The following is a 23,096-nucleotide window of genomic DNA, read 5'->3' on the forward strand; positions in this document are numbered from 1 at the left end:
TATTAATTGGTAAAAATAAGGGAGGGGGACGAGTGGAAAACAGCCTTCAACACCCCTAGTGGTCACTATGAGTATCTTGTAATGCCTTTTGATCTCACCAATGCTCCAGCTGTGTTCCAGGCTCTGGTGAATGATGTTCTTCGAGACATGTTGAATTGGTTTGTCTTTGTCTACCTGGATGAAATCCTCATCTTCTCCCCTGACGAGAAGACTCATGTCCAGCACGTCCACCAAGTGCTTCAGCGCCTCCTCGATAACTAGCTCTTTGTTAAGGCAGAGAAATGCGAGTTCCATGCCTCCACCGTTTTATTCCTGGGGTTCATTGTCTCGGACGACTACATCCAAATGAATCCTGTGGAGGTCAGTGCAGTTGCTGAATGGCCCACACCAACTAGTCGTAAACTGGTTCAGCGTTTTCTGGGTTTAGCAAACTTATCAAGAACTTTAGCACTGTTACCACCCCGCTGCATGCCCTCACCTCTTCTAATGTCAGGTTTCAGTGGTCTCCCTAGGCGGATCAGGCTTTCCGGAGGCTGAGGGAGAGAGTTCTCTGCACCCGTCCTCACTCTCCTGGATTCCGGTCAGCAGTTTGTTGTGGAGGTGAATGCTTCGGACGGGGGCATTGGGGCTGCTCTCTCCCAGCAGTCACAAGGGGACAACAAACTCCATCCCTGCGCCTTCCTTTCCCGGAAACTTTCTCCTGCCAAGAGGAACCATGATGTGGGAAACAGGGAGCTGTTGGCTGTGAAGGCACCCTTTCCTGGTTTGGATGGGTCAACTTGGAGTACATCCAGGCCGCCAAACGACTCAACTCTAGGCAAGCCAGGTGGGCGATGTTCTTTAATAAGTTTAACTTTTCCTTGTCATACCGTCCAGGTCCAAAAACATTAAGCCCAATGCTCTGTCTCGCCTGTTTGATACTGACTCAGCCCCAAGGTCTCCCACCAACATCCGGCCCTCTTCCTGTGTAGTGGGGGCTGTTACATGGGGCATTGAGGAAGAGGTCAGACAGGCAAATGCTAACGTCCAAGTACCGGACGGCTGTCCCCCGAACCGGTTGTTTGTTCCTGTCTCCCATCGTTCTCAGGTCATCCATTGGGATCACACCTCCCTTCTCTCCTGTCACCCTGGAATACGGCGGACTCTCTTCGTGGTCAAGCAACGCTTCTGGTGGCCGTCCATGGAGAGAGAGGATGGGGAATATGTGACTGCCTGTCCTGTGTGCGCCCGGAACAAGGTCTCCCGACGCCCGCCTCCTGGTCTCCTGCGCCCACTTCTTGTACCTCATCACTCCTGGTCCGACATCTCTCTGGACTTCGTCACAGGGTTACCCCCCTTGGAAGGTAACATGACCATTCTTACAGTAGTGGATAGATTTTCTAAGATGGTTCACTTCATCCCTATGCCTAAATTGCCATCCGCCAAGCAGAAGGAGGATAAAGCTAAAGCTATAGGCAAGGAGAAAACTACAGAGAACATGTCTCCTATCTGTGTGCATATTAACACAGCACTGCAGTATCCCATGCAGCAGCCACCAGCCAAGGTCACCTGGGATTACCATGGTCAGGCCATGACTAAACAGCACTGGTGGCGATTATAGGACACCCTCCTTTCTATCAGTCCAGCCATTCAGGACAGGAGAACACTAATAAATGCTTCCCCCTCCCGCTCCCCCCTTTTCACACATTCCATGATGACTGAGTGGGAGTCAGTTGCATATATGAATTTTGAATAGATGCAGAAGATGCCAGTTTTTGATGATGTAGCTGTATCTTCTATGTTTCCCCTTTGGTTTCTGCAATTCTGCTGTGTGAGTGGATGGGTTGTGACAGAGTAGGGGGAGGGAGGGAGGTTCGATCAACCCATTCAAGATGACACTCCTTTGAATTTGAATGGGCTATTGATAATCAAAACGATTTTTTTTCTTCACCCTCCTTTCCTGTTAAACAAGCTGTGTCATTTATGGTCTATTTTAGACCATTTATTACATTAAGGCTCGTCACACTTGCTCATTAGAGCGCACAGGTAAGGATAATATACACACACCTGCCATAAAGCATTTTATACAACGGTTAGATCCGGCAACTCTGATTGGCACAATTTGATTAGTTAAAAGCTGTGCTCAAATAACCATAGACAATGGCAAACACCTCTTTACTGTTCTATTTGAATAATCACTGCGCACAATGTGACGAGAATCATTTCTCCCTAGGCTTCCAGGCTTATCTCACAAAATGCACTTCACTAAACAAAGCTACATCAGCATGATGTGCAGTTCACCAACACAACAAACCCATTTGATGGTTACAATGTTTCAAATGTTGAGTCGCAGATGAATTCGCAATTCTGTTGTCACACTGAACTGAATGAAGTGGCAGCAGATACATCTGATTAAGCCACTATTGCTAGCAGGCTGATTCAACGTTTTGTCTGGATTGCTACGAGCTATCTGTATAATCCTGTGTGAAGCAGCCAAACGGACTAGTAAAAGTACTAGTGCTAACATTCAAACAAAGCTAGCTAGGAAGCTGGTTCAGTGGTTAACTTTCATTGTCAGCCAATCATATTTGGCCATACATTTCAGAACTAGTAACAGACCTGAGTCCCTAACAACAGTGATAGTTTTAGGAACTATTTCTCTAGGTGGGGGCAGAAAATCAATAAAATATATAATGAAAAGAAGGACCGATGCTTTTTGTCATAATTCTTGCTGTCAGTGTAAAACCGTATAAAAGCAATCTCACTTGAGGGTGTGCTATATTGTGCTATATTGTGATTTGAGCACAGCTGAGCTGGTCGCCAGCACTCGTGCCTTTGACCGCAGCACAGCCATGCTCAAACCATGATACAGCACACCCTCTTGTGTGTTATTGCTTAAGTGGTAAGGGCTGCTGGCAGGAGCAGATGGTCATAGACCAAATGCCCCTGAGCTTACAGCAGTGCTGTAGAAGAAGAAACACACGCACGCACGCACACACACACACACACACACACACACACACACACACACACACACACACACACACACACACACACACACACACACAGTGTTGTGCTCAGTAAATGGTGGTCTTGCTCCAACCAACAACCAAAGTGTACCACAAAGTATGAATATGTACAATGCTTTACGTGAACAGTACAATTTATTTTACATATTGATTTGATCCGAATAGATAATTATAGATAATAGATAATAGATAATAATTAGTCCCAATGTTCAGCAAGTGTCATGCAAGAGTATCATGCAACATAGAAATCAGGAAATAATATAATATATGTAATATGTAATGTAATATACCTCTTGTTAATAGGTTTATTGTCATATTCTATTCGATGTAACAATCAAAATGATTTTCTATTTTGTTGGATGAAGGTGAACAAACAGTATTGGATGTTGAATAGGACAGTCCATCAACAAGAGATCCTTTTTTAATGTATTCCCAATACTAATGCCCATTTGCTAAAATTAGATTGTATATCAGGAGGAGTATAATAAGGTCTACCAGTGCATTTCAGTTTATTTTTTTTATCACATGAACCCTGTAAAAAGCTTCCCGAGATCAGAGTTTGACAAGCACAGTCGGCTGGAATGACTTCTTTTTCTATTGGAAATAATGTACCTTGCGGTAGTTTCCAACAGATAATTAACTGACACTTTCATCTTCATTTTAAATGGCGTGTTCATTAATCGATGTGTGGCATCCACGAAGAAAATGTTTCAGTTAATGAAAATAAACAAATAAATGACTAGCACCAGAGGCAATCAAGTTAAGCTCAAGATTTGGCAGTGTGACAGTTATCAGGGCTCACACAGCCCAGTTTCATTAGCAAGAATTGGACAATCATACAGGGATCATAGGCATTGTGATCAGTTAGCACAAAAAAACTAAACGGGTATCTCATATCTATCTATCTATCTATCTATCTATCTATCTATCTATCTATCTATCTATCTATCTATCACATGCATTTATCAATGCACTATTGAATTGTATTGATTAGTATTAGCAGCTGAAGAAAATCCCTGTTCACATTCCAAGGAAAAAGAAACGGAAATGGTAAATTAAGTCAGCATAATTTAGCATTAATTCAGCATTAACAACCAATATCCGCACATTTGTGGTGGTTGTGACAGTGCACGAGACCGCAGGTCGAGTACGCCGGAAGCATGCGGATATCTGCTGTTAATGCACAACCTGGAGTTGCCATTGTTTCGGGTTTTTTGTTAGCTAGTATGAGATCCATCGGGTTAGTGTTATTATAATGTTGGCATAGCCTATTTTAGGTTTGACATATTGACATTATTGTTTTGAGGTGAAAGAGATCCATCTTTTTTTGTTTTGAAAAGCCTGTATATGTTAACCTTCAACCGCCCAGCACCTCTTTCTCAGATGTGTGATTGTCAGAGATTAATGCATAGCTTGGAAAGTTTCATTCAATAAGATCACATATTTCCCAGAACCCTTTTTATAACATAAAATATTGCATGATTAAGATAAACAATCAGAATAGTTCAAGTGGAATGTAAGGCAATAAATAACCGAAAATCGAATCTTATACCTCACTAGATGAATTATCTCCTTCTCCTGCTTGTCCAAAACCCAATATCGGGTAATGCAGTCCTGCTGTCAAAGACCCTTAATCTTGCTGTCGGGACGACCGACATATTTTAACAAGGATTGCTATATTTCCCCCTTCTTCACACGGAAGTGCTAGCTCCTCCATCCAGACAGCCCTCATCTCTGTTGTCAATGTTGTTGTCCACTTTCTGAAGATTTTTATAATTTCAGCATTCAAAATATTATGACATATATTGAATCTAATTTTATAAATCACTTATTTTACCAGGTAGCTTGACTGGTAAAATACTATTTTGTAATTCTGGCAATACACTGTGCTGACCTTGACGACACTGACACTTAAAAAAAAAAAAAAATAACATTAACCTGTAATGTTTTTAATAAACTTATCAAACTGTAGATGAAATAGTCAATACATTTCCTATAACTGTTTATAGATGTACCCACTGTTACTAAACTGCATTGCTGTGTATGATGATACCTCAGGTGGCACGGTCACAAAAGCACTAGTCTCACTAAATCAGGCACTCCATAAACTGAGAGATTAAACAAGCTTAAACTAGACTGCTGTTTTTTGGAGGGGGGCATGGGTGTCTACTTGTAGACATAGAGCATAAAGTACAAGAGTACCGTTTTGGAGGGAAGAAAAAGCAATGATCTGGAAACGTAACATATCCGCCCCATCCAATAACACCCAGTGACCTGACACAATTTGCAGGACATTAGACATATCAAGCATGAGGCGTGATGGGAAGTCTAGGCCTTTATCTGATTGATCCAATGGCTCCTTGTGGATCATCGGAAATCAGCTCAACCAAAACACTGATAGATGGACTGACACCCTCATGCCAGGATGGTAGAGGCCAAGAGGTTAACACAGGCCTCTCCACAAAGGTCAGTTCAGCGTACAGATGTTAAATCAACCCAAATTGGATAGTTGCAGCTGCCGACAAAGCAAATCATGAGAGAACAGAGTTCTAAACTTAAGTTTAGGATTAGGATAAGGGGTAAGGTTAAGGTTAGACTTAGGGTTAGTGGATAGTTATGTGAAATGTTGTTGACAGTTAGTTGAACATCGATGGAACATCTACAAACCATCAATTTGGGACTATCCAAATAAGGTCTTACCAACTCTTCAACTTCAGTAACTATCCACTATCCATATCTCCTACCCTAAACCTCCCTAACCCTTAGTAAATGTCAAGAGAGAGTTGCTGTTGATAATTTAACAATCTGTTGGCCATCTACAGTATAAGGGAGTATCCAAGTGAAATGGGCCAAAAAAAACTTCTGTTGCATTTAGAGGAACCTAATATTAGTAAAAACACATGTTGAAATCAATTCAGATTATACATTTCAGTCTGCTTTTACACCATTAGTATTTCATATTGTCTCTCTGATCATACTACAGTACATGCACATCAATATGCATAAATCCAAACAGATGAATTCATACTGTCAGACATATTTAGTAGGTACATTTCATCCTTGCAACTGAGCCTGTGTATATACAGTAGATTCATGTAATACAGTTTAAACCAGTCAAGTAGATCTCCTTCACTCTCTAAAATCTCTTTCCTTACAAAATAACACTCCTGGAGATCAGGAGTCGCCTAATCTCCTCTTTTCTCCTGACTCACAGCCTGTCTACACACTGTACTGTATGCTCTCTCTCTCTCACCTCTCCCTCCCCCTCTCCTCCCTCCCCTGTTCTATTTGCATATCACTTGCTGATGAGCAGTTTCTCTGGTGGCAGTGGTTGTCGCCCCAGAGTATTCTTGTCAGGCATCACAACACAATTCAGAGATGAGAGAGAGCGCTGCTGCTCCTTAATGGGAAGATCTCCCCCCACAGGCCCCCTTGTTCAAGCACTCTCAGTCTCTCCATCCTCTCCTCTTGTGCTTGTTTTTAAAGTAAAATGAATCAAAACGAGGCCACGGGTCTCCAGGGGTGCCGACTCTTATATAACATTATAAAAAATTCACACATCACATGTCCTTATTACAGAGGGGTGGGAGGGGGGGGGGGGGTGGGAGTGGGGGTTTAGCTGCTGCAAACCCGCATTAAAAATAACTGAGAGAGCAGTGAAAGAGTAAAAAACAGCCTTCAGTGCCATTTCACCAACCGGTGCACTGATACGTGCAACAGTACAAAACAAGCGAGCGAGAAAATTAACTGCATGGGACTTTCTCTTGGAGAACCACTCCATTCCTATCCCTCTGAATAATGTGTACTGTATCACAGCAGTGCAGGCTAATGTATTCTTTTTATTATATATATTCTGTTGAGCGAGAGCGTATTATTTTCCTTGCGCAAAAACAATATGATTACGCTTAAATTGATTCCAGTCGTGGCACGCCTCTGATTTTCTCATTAATCATCAAAAAAGGGGGTTTAGTATCGAGCTAGCCACCAACTACTGTACATTCAGGCGCCTAATGGAACACCTAGCACCTATTTCTGTATGCGTTAGAGATGAAAGGACATTTTAAATCGAGTACAGTGTAATAAAGCTGAGCTTTTCATTTATGAGGGTAATAATTCTCCCCATCTCTATTGCACTCCTGGTGCAAAGGGTAGCCGAATTCACAATTACGACAACAATGAAGTTATCAGCCAATTTTCCGCCGGGCACATAATACACCCGATTTAAAAGGAATAAAAAAGATGTTTACCACTATTATTCAGAAATCATCTGCAGAGCATGAATTATTAATAGCTTGAAGCATTTTCTTCTCCTTTTGATTCTCTGTTCAATTTCACGATTCCTTTCAAATGCATTCGTCTCTCTCTGTAAATCATCGTGCTTGTATGTACCTGCAGGGAAACATAGAATTCTGGGAGAAATGAACAAGACTACCATGCCGATGTATATATTTTTTTTATACTGAGAATCAGCTGAAAACTCAAGACCAGGGGAAAAAGCCAAGAGACATGAGAGAGAGAGAAAGGGGGGGGTGGGGGGTGGGGCAATAAGTTAAGTCTGTATATTGTCAGTCTCTGCCTTTTAAACCACCCTGAGCAAATAATAAACACAGTCATTTCACATCAAAATTGAATAGTACCCAAACATATCACAGTCAAAGTGCCTTTGGTTGAGTGGCAGCTAAGGTCCACAGAAGCGAGAATACCAAACAAAGCCGATGCTTATGTTTTCTGTCTCTCTATACTGCTCCAATGCTAGCTCAGCCTGAAATCATTTGCAATTATTCTTCTTTTCAGTGGCATTTCCGCTGGCGCGAGCATATGTTAAAATGAAGTGGGTCACTCTGTGGCATGGAGCGAAGCTAGAGATCATTCCCTGGATGGACAATATCTGCTTGTCGCTCAGGTTCTGTACAATGCTCTCTTACTGTATACAGTTGATTAGATGAATTAGGTGTGTTCGTACAAGGCTACAGCAATGGTCCCTGGACTGAAACATTGCCAGAAGCAAGATTCCTCTTATCCAGCGAACATCGCCATCATATTTGAGCAGTTCCAGTGGTTGCGTTCACCAAACTCATGCCACAGGCATGATCACGGGCATGCCAACATGCAAATGCTGCATCAATTAAATGTTTTGCAGACAGCTGCTTCCTGCGTATTTGAGGAGCTGTGGTGGCGGCCCTGTTACATAAGTTATTCATCACAACGGTCTCGCTCTCTCCCTCTTGCCACACATTTCAGCCCATGTGAGCCAGACGGACTCAGTGTGGGTCAGACCAGACAAGCTGTCCATTTGAAAACAGCATGGCTCTCTCTGATATTTGGACACATCACGCTTTTCCCCTGCGCTCAACCATGGACTTCTTTCAGCTGAGTGTCTTCAAAAACACAAAAACGGGTGGATCTATCCAAGCAGAAAGGCACTGCAATAGAGTACCAAAGAGCTTACGTACTTCTCGGTTCCACTTTAAAAAATGTTGCGCATTTCACCATAGGCAATGTATGAATACTTTCCGAAGGCACTGTATGTTGCCCTATAGGCCTTGTAGTGCTGTGTACACACTTTGTATGCATAGGTGGGGGGTGGGGTTATGTGACAAGGCCATCGCAGAGTGCTAATGAAGCATGAGTACAAAGACATGTTCTCCCTGCTGTGACCTTTCATGAAAACAGTGTGGTGTGAGAGTTGAGTCCAGCGGCTCTATGGCTTGGTTGGTACAACTTGAAGGCACAATCTGTAACTTTCATCTCCAGTCAATAGTGCTTCCGCTTTGTCATTAAGATATTTCAGTTAAGTCTGCCTTTAAGACTGCTGTTTTGGCAAAGTTTGTCCATGTGACATCATCCATAGATTGAAGACAATGTTTGAATATCACTTAAAGGGATAGTTCACTACCTTTTGTTTTCTCCAGGCCTATAGACTACTTTGAAGGTCAGCAACCATCTGACTATAGGTTGTAGAAATAGTGAGATATCCCTTTTATTATTTATCCTTAAGGCCATTGATTCATTTAAATTATTTCTCCTTCTAACAAGGAGAATATAGAAATACAATTGTGTGTTACAAGTCTGGTGAAAACCTTGAGCTCTAAGGCTGGCCATGTGTACAAAAATATATTCAGAGAAAAAATACAAAGCATCAAATGTTACCATCAAGTCACATCATACAAATACCTGGGGGTACATGCAGATGGTGCTGTCATGGAGGGTACACATAGACTTCATCTGCAAAAACAACGTCCAACGGAGAGTCTACTTCCTGCAGAGGCTCAGGTCGTTTGGGGCAAGCACACAAATCCTGTTTTTGTTTTTCTGCCCAATTGCTCTTAGCATCATGCAGTATGGGTGAACCGTCTGGTACAACACCCTCACGGCCCAGCTGAAAACCAAATTATCCAGACTATTAAAAGTCTGTTCGATCGTGGGCTGACCTCTGGAGGAGACCCATCAGTCATCATATATTAGAAGCACCATCATACTGGCAAACAAGATGGCCTCAGACCCCTCACACATCCTCCACAAGAAGTACCAACTGATGCCCTCTTCAAGATGCAGAAATGCAAAAGCAACAGATATAAGAACTCCTTCATCCCACACTCAACCAAGCTGCTCAGTCAGCAGATGCGCTAACCCCCCCGACACACACATACTACATGAGATGCAATGGATGGACACAACAGTATGGACTTCATAGGAGACTATGTACTTATGCATGGAACAGGCTGTGCAATGTGGGTTTAGGGGACTGTAAGGGGTAGTGCAATGTGAATGGGAATGTGCAATACTGACCAGTATATACAGTAGATTGACATGTTATGGGTAGTGCAATGTGAATTGGAATATGCAATATTGACCAGTATAATGATCAACTTGATATATTTGATGGCTGTGCATATGGACGTAATGTGAATGTGTTTTGTTGATTGTGCTCATGTGTTTGGGTGCCTTGTGTTTTTAATATGTTGAGGTTGTTAATGTGTCATTGTGTTTTATGTACCTTTTCATCTTGTCGGAGCATGTGAGGCAATAAAACAATAAAGTACCTATATCTAATCTGACCTAATGCTGCGATTTGAGATAAACAATTATTTGTTCAGCACTGTATTTCCTTTCTTCTTCAGTATACAGTAGGGGTGATTTCCAAGGCCTGTTTTTTTTCTCAAGGGGAGAGTTTTAAGTCTCTATATCTCAAAAATATGAGCCGCCATTGCAGATTCTTAGCAGCAGAGCTCTTGTGTCGCTAATGTTAATGAGGAATTATCTGAAATTAATTAAGATTAAAAATAGGTCCCAAGGTGAAGGACTTGGTTATTATTGTGGCTTGTAAATCTTCTATAATCCCTTCAACAGAAGAGCTGGCCAAACAAGCAAATTTGTCTGAATGTATTGCAGCATCACTTAGGCTACTCACAAACACACGCATGAGCACACACACAACCATCTGCCAACTCCCACCAACTCCTACATTCACCACACACAGTCATGCAATTGTACACATAAATGAATGTAGCATAACTAAAATTCAATGATCGTGGCCGCAACTTCTAGGGCTGTTAAAGTAGCCATAGCCATTCTGATAACATAGCCAACATGTTGCATTATGCATTATAAATGATGTCAAATACTTAAGTACTGAAGTATTTGAGGTTCACTTGATTTAGTTTGGAGTTTGCACTTACGACTATTTTGTTCGTTTCACTTAACCAGGCATACTAAATCAAGTGAAGTTCAGATATTTGAAAAATAAGACTAACACACAGTATTCAAAAAGTATTTGACTCAGGTCTGATGGCAGACTTCTGAGATCAGGGCCATACCATTTGCACATGACTTTGTCCATCTTGAGCTAGGGGGAGGATGGACTAAGCTCAACTATCTCTGTGTGCTAGCAGCATGCTAATCAAAGGCAGGACAGTGGAGGGGTGAATGAAAGCATCCGCTCTGGCAATGTGTGATCCATAACACCAAGGTGCTCAATCGAGCCGCGGCACAGTGGATTACGCTGTGTCATGCTGTGCTCCAAATCCTGTATTAGTGGCCCATCCTGTGCCCATGTGGCATGTTTGTCACTCACACTGTGTACACAGATAACTAATGTGTCATTTGTAAGGTGTCTTTCTCTGTACTCTTTGCCATTGTAGGTTCCAAGCTACAGTACAGTAGCAGAAATGACGATCGAGAGCTTCCTACCCATAACGCTTCTATCACACATGCTGAGCCCGTGCCAGTGCATCGGGGGCTTTCCTCCTGAGTCAAGTTCAACATCATTTAAGAGGTGAGAGGCACACAGGTGCTTCCCAGAATGCAATGCGACTCAAGGTTAATCTCCATGCTGAGATGGGGTTCTTCCCCCCACCACCCAGGTTAGGATTGTTTAATCACGACTGGTGGTTCATTATGTGGCAGTCTCCGGCGGTGGCGCGTGACACTGCATCAAACATCGGCAGCCTCCCACCATGCACCTCTGGGGCCTAGGCCAAGACAACCACATTCGGGTGGGCCAAAGGAGGGCCAACTGCAAGGCAGCGCTCTGTAAAACAACAGATCCATCTCCCTGCATCCAAAACCCACCAAATAAACGAAGTCTGAGACACCCTGACACTGCACTATCCCCCCGTCATAAATAAAAAATGAAAACATGAAAACTTGGAGGCTCGCCAGCCTCCAGAAATGGCATAATTGTCAGGCCAGTATACAGTCTGCAGACACACACTTTTTTATTCCCCCCTCCCCCTCCCCATCTCCTTCACTTCTTCTTTTTTGCAGGGTGAACACATTTATTATTGATGCTGACAAGCTGTGGTAATGTATCCTGTGGAATATACAGTGCTAAAAGTTGAGTCCAAGGTTGTTAAGTGTAGGAGGGTTTGGAGATAGTCTTGTTATGGGGTGGTGTATGCAGATAAGCCGGCTCTCAGGATAACAGAGAGCCACAGAGCTGTTAAAGAGTCACTTTAGGGGCAGGGCTTGGGTATCAGTGGGCAATAGTTGGAGTTTGTTATTTTACAGCAATGATTGTGATTAAGGGCTGTGGGGGAAGGTATTAGCACTGGGAGATTGTGACATGTCTGGGAATGGTGACAGTTTATGAGAGTGCATTGGTGTAAACACATGCAGTTGTGGTAATATTGATAGAAACAGAATGTAATATCAACAAACGCCTCAATATCCTTCAAGAAAGTGTACAGTATGTAGACAAACAATGTACAATGTATGAACTGTATGCACGACGTGGGTCTGATGTTTAGATAGTTGTACTTTGTTTAAAGCACATCACACAGAGCATGGTATGGCACTAGACTACAGCACTCTTCACCAGCTTTGCAATGCATCAACACACAAATGGGTCTGGCATCCACAATGTCAAGGAGAGACATCATCATTGTAGTCATTCAAGTAATAGTACAACAACTCAGCACATACTCTACAGTAAATACCAGTAAGTCCTTTTTCGGACACATTTTATAGTAACCTTAATTTATAAGCCATTTATAAACCATTAATTAATAATGAACTCACTATTAACAGTTAATTATTCCAACAGTTAGATATGTTATTACATGCTTAGTAGTAACTATATTCAAGTAGTAGCAAATGACTTACAGATGATTTGTTAAATATGTTTGTATTATTCTTTTTAATTGCTTATACAAATGTTATTTGATGTTAAGCATTTACCCTCATTATGGTGAATCGAAACTGACCTTACAAGTAATGAATGGCTTACCCATTTCAACCATAATAGGTTGCACACATAGACATAAAGACAATAACAGTTATTTGCATGATCAATGATCAACGATTACATGTGAATTGAAGCCAGCACGCCCCCAGCCTCCGAAGAAGAGACACCCATATGTCGAAACGCAGTTTTTCTCTCAGTCTACTCAGTCTATTTTTCAATGAGCATCTCCTTCCGTGTGTGTGTGTAGGCTACAGTATGCGTGTCTGTGTAAAGGCCTGTGATGTTGATAACAATACCAAAAGTGGGCAGTCAATGCATAATGATGTGTCAATTAATGAGACAAACAAACACTCCTTTGTGTGTGTGTGTGTGTGTGTGTGTGTGTGTGTGTGTGCGCGTGTGTGCGTGTGTCTGGCGGTTTTATGAAATGCACCTTACAGTTATGAATGGCTTACCCATTTCAACCATAATGTCTATCAGCAACATAGACAGGCAGACTATAGCAGTTATTTGCATGATCAAAAGTGATTACATGTAAATAGAAGCCTGCGCAGCGTGCACCCGGCCTGCAAAGAGAAGACACCCTTCACCACATCTGTATTTCGAAACGCAGCTAGATAGCTGCAGTAGTGTTCTAGTTTCATGTGTTTGATGATGTTTTTGCTGGTATGGTAGCTAATGAAATGTTTGTTTCTCCAACATCATATGTAACTGAAATTGTTCAAAGAATAAAAATCTATTGTAATTTCCTCTCTCGGTTTGTAATTTTATTGTTTCACTGTCTGTATGCTTTGCGATATCTTATTGAGATGATCAAACCTACCTACCAATTTGCACCATAGTCTACAAATGGCTTATTAACCTTTATACATGTGTATAAAGGGTGAATTGTTGCAATGTGCTTTGATTTGTTTAATAAATAATTTGTAAATGTTTATGAACATACTGTATACTAACAAGTTACTAAGCATTTAATAATGTTTAAACATCTTGCATATAAATGAAGACTATTATAAAGTGTTACTCATTTTTCTTTCGTCCAATTGTACAGAACGCATTTTGGTATGATTGCTATGTTCGTGACCATGGCCCGGATGACTACATTGTCAAGCCTGACACTATAACAGAGCTCTTTGTGTCTTAATGTCTGATGCTTAGCTGATGAGGAATGGTTAAGCGTTACAAACAGGAAGTCAAATGATTTCATCACACTACTGAATGAATTCCACAGGAATGCATGGAGCTCATCTATTTTGATCACCCACCCCAACACCCGGGGCAATAGGGCTTTCTTTTTAAAATGAGGAATTCTGGAAAACAGGGAAATACCAGGGGAAACTCATCTGAATCATTACAAAATGGCTGCAAGAGGCATTTTTTGTGTGCCTATTTTAGGAAGCGATCCTGCAGTCAGATATTTGCATTTCTCTTTGGGGAAGAGTCATTAATTCGAAATGATTATGGAAAATGTGCAGTTTGTTCCACCCATGTCACTTTTAAAGTAACACAGAGAAAATGTTGGTTGAGTAGAAGTGATGAAAGTACCATATGCTAGACTTAAGAGGATCCAAAGACATAGAGACAGAATTGGAGACCTCTTATCCACAGATATACCAGTAGTCAAAAACAGTAGATGATTATGAAGTCTAGTGTTCCTCTGTGTCATTGGCACCTGGTTTTCTGCCCACTGTCACTGCAACATTATTCTGTGTAATGACTGTGGGAGTTACAAACAATAGTTGCTATGCTAATGCTATTGGCTCAATCAAATGTTCTGGGAGATTGAAATGCCAGATTGCAGTGAACGAGCAGGAGACTGCCAGTGTATTCTGCTCTAAGTCCTGCCACAGAGTGTCAGAGTGTGAAACGGAGCTATAGGTACATACAGTGCTAAACTGCAAAGCCATGAATTTCAGCGAAGAGTGGCTGTTTAATCTTTAACAGTCATCAACAAAGAGCCTGGGTGGAGAAAGATAGCAGCACTAGGAGCCTGTATCAAACCAATTTACCCACAATTGCACAGTGTCCAAAAAGAGCCCACTGAGGCACATTTTGCTGCTTAACGACACAAAATAGAATATTCAACACGTCAGCCTTTGATATGGGGGCAAGCTTTCAAATCGCTCCAACAGCCACCTATATTTGAAATCACTTAATATGATACAGCAAAGCAAATTGAATAATATAGTTGTTTATATTCCCATTCAGGTTGGGGGGAGCCATTTATTCATAGTTTAATAGATACAGGAGGCTAGAAAACTCCGTTAAAGGGTCTGTTCAACGGGACCATGTCTCGGACCCATTCCAAAACACAGTTTAAGCTGTAAATAATATTCTACAGTTCTCTGTAACTAGAGTCATATCCCATGGGAAGTGTTTAATTTTAAATGTTTATGACAATGTTATGCATTGCAGTAACAATACACAGAACACTGAAGGCACCGAGGCTTGAACTGCAAGTAAGAAAAACCATGAAGCATTATCACTACAAAGGTAATAGGAATGCACACACAATTATAGTTTTTCCCGAGATAATCCAGAGTGTTATGAAAGTCATCACAACAGCATCACTGAATCAAACAAAAATGATTACTTATCTATGAAATGGTTCATTCAAACTGAAAACATTGTACGTTTAAAATAAATTGCTGATTCTGAAACCCCCGAATTGTTTTGCCATCTCAATGGGTATGAGAGATTTCATTTTGTGACCATTTAAATGTATCAGTGTCATGCTTGGGGCTGCACCATCAAGACTCAATGAATACTTTTGCACATGAAAAGCCAAGGTAGGGAGGAAGCAGAATCCATTAGTCTTGCCATGTTTCACTGACTCCATTGTTTTACTCTGTCCTTGCAAGCAGAGCACCTGCAGTATGGAGCTGTGAAAGGCTTGCATAAAATGAGGATGAGCATAAGGGCAAGCCAAATGGGAACAGGCAAAGCCAATGAATGTGATTTGATTTGGAGGGTATTTGGGGATGTAGGGGGACTGTTTCACTGTGTGGAAACAAGGTCATCACAACACCAGTGTTCAGTGCTAAAAGCGAATATTTAATAGTTTTAAAAGCTCATATTCTGACCAATCCTAATTAAGAATGTGGTTGTCTCATGCCTCTCTGAGTATTATAGTATTATGCTCATATTCGGAGTATTTGTTGCTACAAATGTTTCAGAAATGCATTGCGGTTACCTAATCGGAGCTGGCATTACCTCATACTTCATTCCATAAAACGTCTCTGAATTGTTGAAGACATGGTCAGATTTACAAGGTACGGTAGCTTGCTAGTTAGCTAGATACATTTGGATGTAAGGTTGTTTGCTAGGTAATCTTAATTAGCTAGCTAGCTTACTTTCACAACTTCAGCTATCAAACAAGAGTGCTAATGTTTTCTGGCTTTGGTTATTTTCTTACTGTTGTCAAAGTGTGTCAAATACTTTGACACTGTTCAATAAACTGTGTCAAGTATCAGTAACTGGTTATCTCTACAGAACTCTCAAAAATGTAATTTCTTTTGCACTCAAGTCAAGCTTTATTAAGTAGTACTGTGTATACATTCATGTAAACATTTTCAGTTCTATTACATAGAATAGGGGGCAAGGAGGTGGATGTTTTGTTCAAGGAGTTAACCATAGCACAGTAGGACATGGCTGTACTACAGTGGAGAGCTGGTAGGGGTGGTGGGGTGCAAGGTTCAAGGAAGCCGAGGTCCTCTACTCAGTCACAGTTCCTTTGGATCTGAAGCTCTTTTCTGTCTGCAATGATTTTCTCTCCTCACTCTTCTGAGATGCCAAGCCTCTTCTCCTCTCCCTCCAGCAGCTTCCTGTAGGTGGCAATCTCAGCATCCAGCTTCAGCTTGATGTGCAGCAGCTCCTGGTAATCCTGCAGGTACTTACTCATCTCCAGCTTGGTCTCACAGAGCTGGCTCTCTAGCTGAGCAATGATGCCCTCTAGTCCACCAGCCTTGTCCAGATGGGCCACCTCCATGTCCTCCAACTGCTGCTCCAGGGCGGCATTGCTGGCTCGCAGCCCATCAATTTGGCTCTGCAGGTCAGTCACTTGGTTGTGGAAGGTGCTAATCTCCTCCTTCATGGATTTCATCTGGTCATCGTGCTTGCCGGCATGCTCCTTGAGCACGTCAAATTTGCCCTTGTACCACTTCTCGGCCTCCTGGACGTTGCGGGTGGCCGCAGCTTCGATCTCGACACGCATGTTGCGCAGGTACGCTGCTAGGTCAGGCCTATCACCACCCAACTCAGAGGTCACCTTGGAGTCCTCGATCTGCTTCATGAGGTCGGCCACATCCTCGTCATGAAGCTTCTTCAGGAACTCGATCTCGGCCACCAGCTGCTCAACACGCCTCTCCAGATCAGCCTTTTGAAGGGTTGCATTGTCCACATCCTGACGGAACTCTCGCAGGATCATCTCAGCCTCCTCTTTCAGTGCAAGCTCCTCTTCCAGCTTGAGCGTCCATACTTCAACCTCCTCCTCAATGTAGCCCCTCTCAATGTCGGCAGCCCCCTTCTCGTTGGTCAGGGCCTCAATCAGCTCCCTCATCTCCTTGAACTTGAGGTCGTACTCTTCACCAATGCCGGTGGGGCCTCCCTTGAAGCGGCCCTGGAGGGCAGCCAGCTCGGCCTGCAGGGAAGCATTCTTCTGTTCCAGGGCCTGGACCTTGTCTATGTAGCCAGCAAATCGCACATTCAGCTCCTGCATCTCTTCCTTTTCATTGGCATGGTGCTGGTGAATCTCTGTGCCCACCTCCACCGCGGTGCCCTGGTATCCGGAACGTCCGCGGTTGCTTGAGGAGACGCGGCAGCGGGAGGGAGACGGGCTCTGAACCCTCATCCTGCTGGAGCCGCTCACTGCCAGGGTTTTCTGAGAATACGATGTTCCTCTCATGTTTGCAGTGTGAAGAAGTTATAGGATCTGCTTGGTTTCTTGAGAATAGTTCCACCACAGAGGAAGGCCTGTTCTTGTTTCCCTTGCTGGCCCAACTTGCTACTGACTGTCTCTCAGTTCAGCCGGGGTTTTTATGGGCCTACAAAGAATGTTGCAGACACCCTTGAAAGTCTCACAGGGTTTTGACAGGTTTTAAATGTGGATCATGACTCTCATCTGAAGACCTGCACCACACTCTTCATTAGTTTGCATTGCATTGTTAGTAGAGAGGCGGGTGGAGTTTGCTCTGCCTTCACAGGCACATGTGAAATAGTGATATGAGCATGTATGCTTGCTATATTTCACTCTCCTCTCACATAGGACACAGAAAGGGAAGGACTGTGAGGGAGGGCATAGCTATCGCATTGGGAAACACTGACGATGTGCTTTAGCAACAGGTTTTCCTGTACAATTATAGTAATGTGATGCAGTGGCCTTTCTTAACACCAATATAGGTAATATGAAACAATGAGAACAATTTTACTGTAAAATTGTCTAAATAGATGAAGACTGTAAAGTATCTGAAACAGCAACCTATACATATGTTGTATAATGTGAGGTTCTCTCAGCTTTGGTTCTAATTTGGTCTAAAGTGAAATCTGTCAAAAGTGTAATCTGTTTGACTATATGTTTATTCATAAAGCTAGTGTGTTAATTCTGTGTGGCACAGTTTGATCTCTCTCCTAATACAAACCTTCCAGCTTATCTGTTTTGTGTATCTTTCGCCTGTGTATCTCTACAAACCTACAGACAAACATATCAGTTTTCCAAACAAAAAGAGTGGAAAGAGTGTCACCATTCGATTTAATTCATTTGAATGGCATTTTCTTAAGATGGTGAGTCAGACATTTTCTCTGGGCTGTATTTACAGGCCGAGACTCTGATTAAAGAGAACAGGAGATAAATTAAACTTGTAAAGGAAAGTAAAGGTCACAGAGAGTGATGAACTTCTCAGGTCAGGTAGCATCAAATTGAGCACTGATCACTCTAGCGTATCGATCAACCCAATCAAGCCCACGCCTAAGAGCTTAATACACCCATTTGTCTGTGGCAAAGAACCCCTTCTGATGTCTGTTAACACCCAACACTATCCTCCACAAATAGACATCAGCTATTGTGCAACGTTAAATGAGGCTTGCAATCCGACACACTCTGCACTTTAGTTCTGCAAATAGGTTTACAGGATGGGGAGAGCTTCCTAAATGACATCATCTAGCTACCCAATGGAAAACTGCTTTGGCAAATGAGGCATTGCATAAAGAATTTTGATTCCTTCCACTACGCAGACAGGCTAGAAAATAAATATTATTTTGAATTATTGAATTTAATTGCAGTTTGTGGCCCAGAGCACACCACTAGACAGGCTCGAATATGATTCCAATGGTTATTGTCTTCCCCCTGGGTCTCTATATACTCCTCGAAAATCTGGCACCACAACATTTAAAAAAAAAAATCTCTTCATCACAACATGATTTATAGTCTTAGAAGATATATAACAATAACACACATGTGTTACTGAGCAGCGCCATAGGGTGTTTAGGTATGATATATTTGCGTACCATGTATGAAGCAGCCAATCAGAGAATAGCTATTGGACTCCATCTTGGCTCTTGTGCTCCACCTCTGGCTCTGAACCCGAGTTACACTCTGGCGGTGGGGCTTAGCCCAGGGCATAGGACAAGTCGGCTGCCATGGCCTCGGCTCTTCCCTCTTTCCCCCTTGCTTGGCATTAATCACTGCACTTACCTCTGGTCTCTCCCTTTATTCCGCCAACAAAACAAAAGAGAACAAAGGAAATCTTTGCACACTGAGGCACCTCTCTAGACAAAGGAACTTCACAGGAAGTGAAAGGTGTCTTAAGGTCTAGACGGGATTTAATCAAAAGGAGCCGTATCTTCAAAAGGGACTTAATACAAGAACAACATGAAAAGATTGTAATTTTCTTTATGGCGCTTCCGTCTGCTCATTTTGTGACAAGACGGAAATTAAATGGTGCTGTTATGATCATAAATGAAAAAATGGCCAAAATAAAAAGACGAGACATTTAGCCTACCGCATGACTTTATATGACTATGGCATATTGTAGACAGCCATAACCCTTCATTCATATTGTCTCCAAAGTTATGTCTATGAGACATAATTTGCCAACTGACATTTTAGACCCTCCGCCAACATGACCCACAAATATTCCCCAGAGCACACCTTTCATCAGCAAACTGTCTGTCTTGACCTTCCTCAGCTCCTCAAACACTTTTGCTGGCATAAACATGGGTAATGTGCAGCCCTCCAATAATTCGGCTATCAAAAGCTACACAGATGCAATCTTTCTGTGCCTTGCCAGTGAGGGGCCCGAGGGGAACACCCCTGCTAGATTCCCTCGTCGACCATGTTTTCTGTCATCCCTAGTGCATGGGCACAGGAGAATCTTCGGTTGTTGACCGTCTTTCGGCTGACAGGCAGGCATGGGGAGTGAGTGTGTGTGTGTGTGTGTCTGTGGGGGGGGCAGTGGTGGTGGTTTGGGGGGGGGGGGGTGTAGTGCTGTGTCGGGGTAGAGGGAACAGCTGCACGTAGCATATGGAGCCGGCATGGTAGAGAGCTGCTGGGTCGACTTCACCGGGACCCCAATCACTGTGATGGATGCTGGGCACACTGTGGAGATCTACCCAGGCTCCCCAGTAGATGTTTGGATGGGCAGGCAGTGGGGGGGGGGGGGGAACTATGATCCCACAGCTCATCCCATCACCACACATACACAGACGTACACACACATAGAGGCCTACAGACACACACGCACGCACGCACGCACGCACGCACGCACGCACGCACACACACACACACACCACCACCACCACCACCCAAAAGTCCACCCCTTAATAATCCAAGCAATATATCGAGAATATGACTTTCATTCTGTCTTCTCCCTTCAAAGTTTTTCAGTGTGCTCACTTTCTTATCAGAGTTTCAGTTAGGCCTGTGTGAGATAACATCTGCACAGAGGTCAGCACAACAGACATTCGGCAAAATACATTTGCTGAGAAACGTCCAGCAAATGATCAGCCCTCCTATTCAAATCTAGTGCCCCATGCAAACACACATTTCTATACTAGCATTACAGTCACAAATTCAAAATGGTTTCCTATGTAACCCTGAAAAACTTAACCAGATATTGTAAGATCAAACAGCGTTTCCTGAGCAGGGCCGTGAAGTGCATATCATATGCATATCCTATGTAAGTGTTCAGGAGGAATCCTCCACCAGCAGATTTTTTTCCAGCTCAATAGCTAGAAACTCAATCTTGGCGCACCCTGATCTACATATCTAAATGCATAATTTTTTTTGCTAATGCCCCTCCCCCAAAATGAACAAGCTGTCTCAATCCAATTCAGTCATATCATATGAATCATTTCACTTCGGTTTTCACGCGAAGGGACAAGAGGATAGGTAAGCTGCCCATGGGTTTACTTTGCATCACGTAGCTGCATCTCTGTTCTAAACAACAGGCTAGGAACGGGTGCCCCTCATGTGTTTTTTTTAGTAGATCTTTTTGGTTAGGTAGCCAGGACTTTCTTTTAATGAGTTCTTTCCTTTGGCACTGTTCATAGTTCCCTTGTAGCGATCATTTGTTTAAACAATAAATATTCTTTCATTTTAGTCCCGGTTCATAGGGTTTGTGTTGCAGCGCACCTACATTCAGCAGTCTCGCTGTGTCGTGTTAGTCCCTTAATTTAGCCTAGACAAAAGGGCCGTAACACGCTTCATTCATCAAGTTTTGAAGTGGAGACGCTTAGTTAGCGAATTAGATAGTTTGACCTCATTGGCTGGTGATGGTAAGCATCCCTTTTGATAAAAAGCTGATGCTATTTCTGGGCAGGTGAAAGCAGAAGACAGAGAGAGCAAGAAATGTGCTCATTAACACGATAAAGCAATTTGCAGAATTTACTATTACTTATCACAAACTCACTTACAATCGGATTATTCTAATTATGACAAAGAAATACAGAGGTCATAACCTCGGTGTCCTCTACGGTAATTATGGCCCTGTTTCTGAGTGCTCCTTCTCTCATTGGTAAAATAAGATGCCTAGAGTGCATATAAGCATAGATAATAATCTGCCTGTCTGAGAGATACACACACTGCATCACCTTGCTGTTCTAACAAACTTGTGTAAAGGAGGTCATTCGGTGATGTACATATTGTATGTACAATATATTTAATTCTCTAAATGCACGGTCTACCTGTCGGTCCAATGTTTGTGATTCTCTCCTACCTATGATTTGCTGCCGTGCTTCTCTCCACATCGAGCATGCAGGATCTACCAACCTTCATGTGCCTGAATGACGTGACCCATGATGCACGTATCGGTTTTCATCAATCTGATAGGGGGAACAAGAGCGGGGAACTTAACCGGAGCACCAGATTTTTTTTATTGCCACCCGTAATACATTTTCTTTATTGTTTTCCATTTTATTCATTACAAAAACATGCAAAACCTTTCTTTCAAAAATGTCTGATTAGGGAACAATACGGAGGACATGACCTTGGTGTCCTCAATGGTAGTTATGGCCCTGCTCACATATACATTTGTGATTTGTTTTCAATCGGAAGAGTGCACATGACTGGCTCTGTCATGAGGGGGTTAATGTACATGTGCTATCCAGGTCAGTAACTGTAAGTGATTGTCACAGCACAGGGCCATGCATGTCAGAGAATACTCCTCTCCCTCCCAGAAGTCCTCACGCCCACACTGTCTGTGGCCCATTCCAATGTGTCTGCCTCACCGTGAAAAAACACTGTGTCAGGGATACAGAGAAGGAAATTGTGCCAGGCCTGGCCCACAGAATCCCTAACTTCCCTGACTACTCAGGAGGCTGAGCACATACTACCATTTTACAGTATAGAGATGTTTTCACACCAACCACAAACTCCATACTTAAGATGTATTCATCGCAGTGGCCTAGAAACAATGATAAGAAGATGTTTCCATTTGTGGAGAGAGAACAGAGGGGGACAGGGAATCGCCCTGTAGAGCATGAATAAGGAATCTACATAGGGCTATAGCCAGGTCCTTGGGCATATGAGAGGCACACTGTACAGTGCTGCTTGGCCAGTGTGTGGAACATCACAGAGGCACAGGAGGCTTTGATCTGTGGCTGCAGGCACCTAGCTGCAGTGTGGGGGAAGGGGAGGGGCCACTGTCTTGATACAGAACAGGGACGGAGGGACACAATAGACAGAGGCCAAGGGAGAGGGAGAAAAGGAGGGATATTCCATGGTGGCTCAATTGAGTGAAAACTAAAAATAAACAGGGGGAGTTGGTACAAGGACAACAAAAAAGGGGGCGGACGTGATTGGTTTAAAGAACGAACAAATGTGCCCTGTGCCCAGGGATTTTTGGCCAAGCGCCATGATACCAGTAGTTGCCCGTTGAGGGAGAATGGCACTGGCAGGCTCTGTTCACCCC

At 42.8% G+C, this 23,096-nt stretch overlaps 2 protein-coding genes across 2 annotated transcripts in view; both read right to left on the bottom strand.

Annotated features, from left to right (window-relative positions):
* The window catches only part of LOC310814914 (interleukin-1 receptor accessory protein-like 1), a gene marked incomplete at its 5' end in the record, with an annotated part of 175,974 nt that overhangs the window by 124,688 nt on the left and 28,190 nt on the right, over positions 1-23,096 (bottom strand). The window lies entirely within an intron of this gene.
* Positions 16,469-17,596, bottom strand: LOC310815253 (vimentin-like; the record flags this gene model as incomplete). The annotated part of the gene is made up of 1 exon (XM_083684993.1): positions 16,469-17,596. One exon carries the CDS (start codon positions 17,594-17,596, stop codon positions 16,469-16,471), a length of 1,128 nt encoding a protein of 375 aa, XP_083541119.1.

This window comes from Argentina silus (assembly GCF_951799395.1).
Source record: "Argentina silus genome assembly, chromosome: 14".
NCBI lineage: Eukaryota > Metazoa > Chordata > Actinopteri > Argentiniformes > Argentinidae > Argentina > Argentina silus.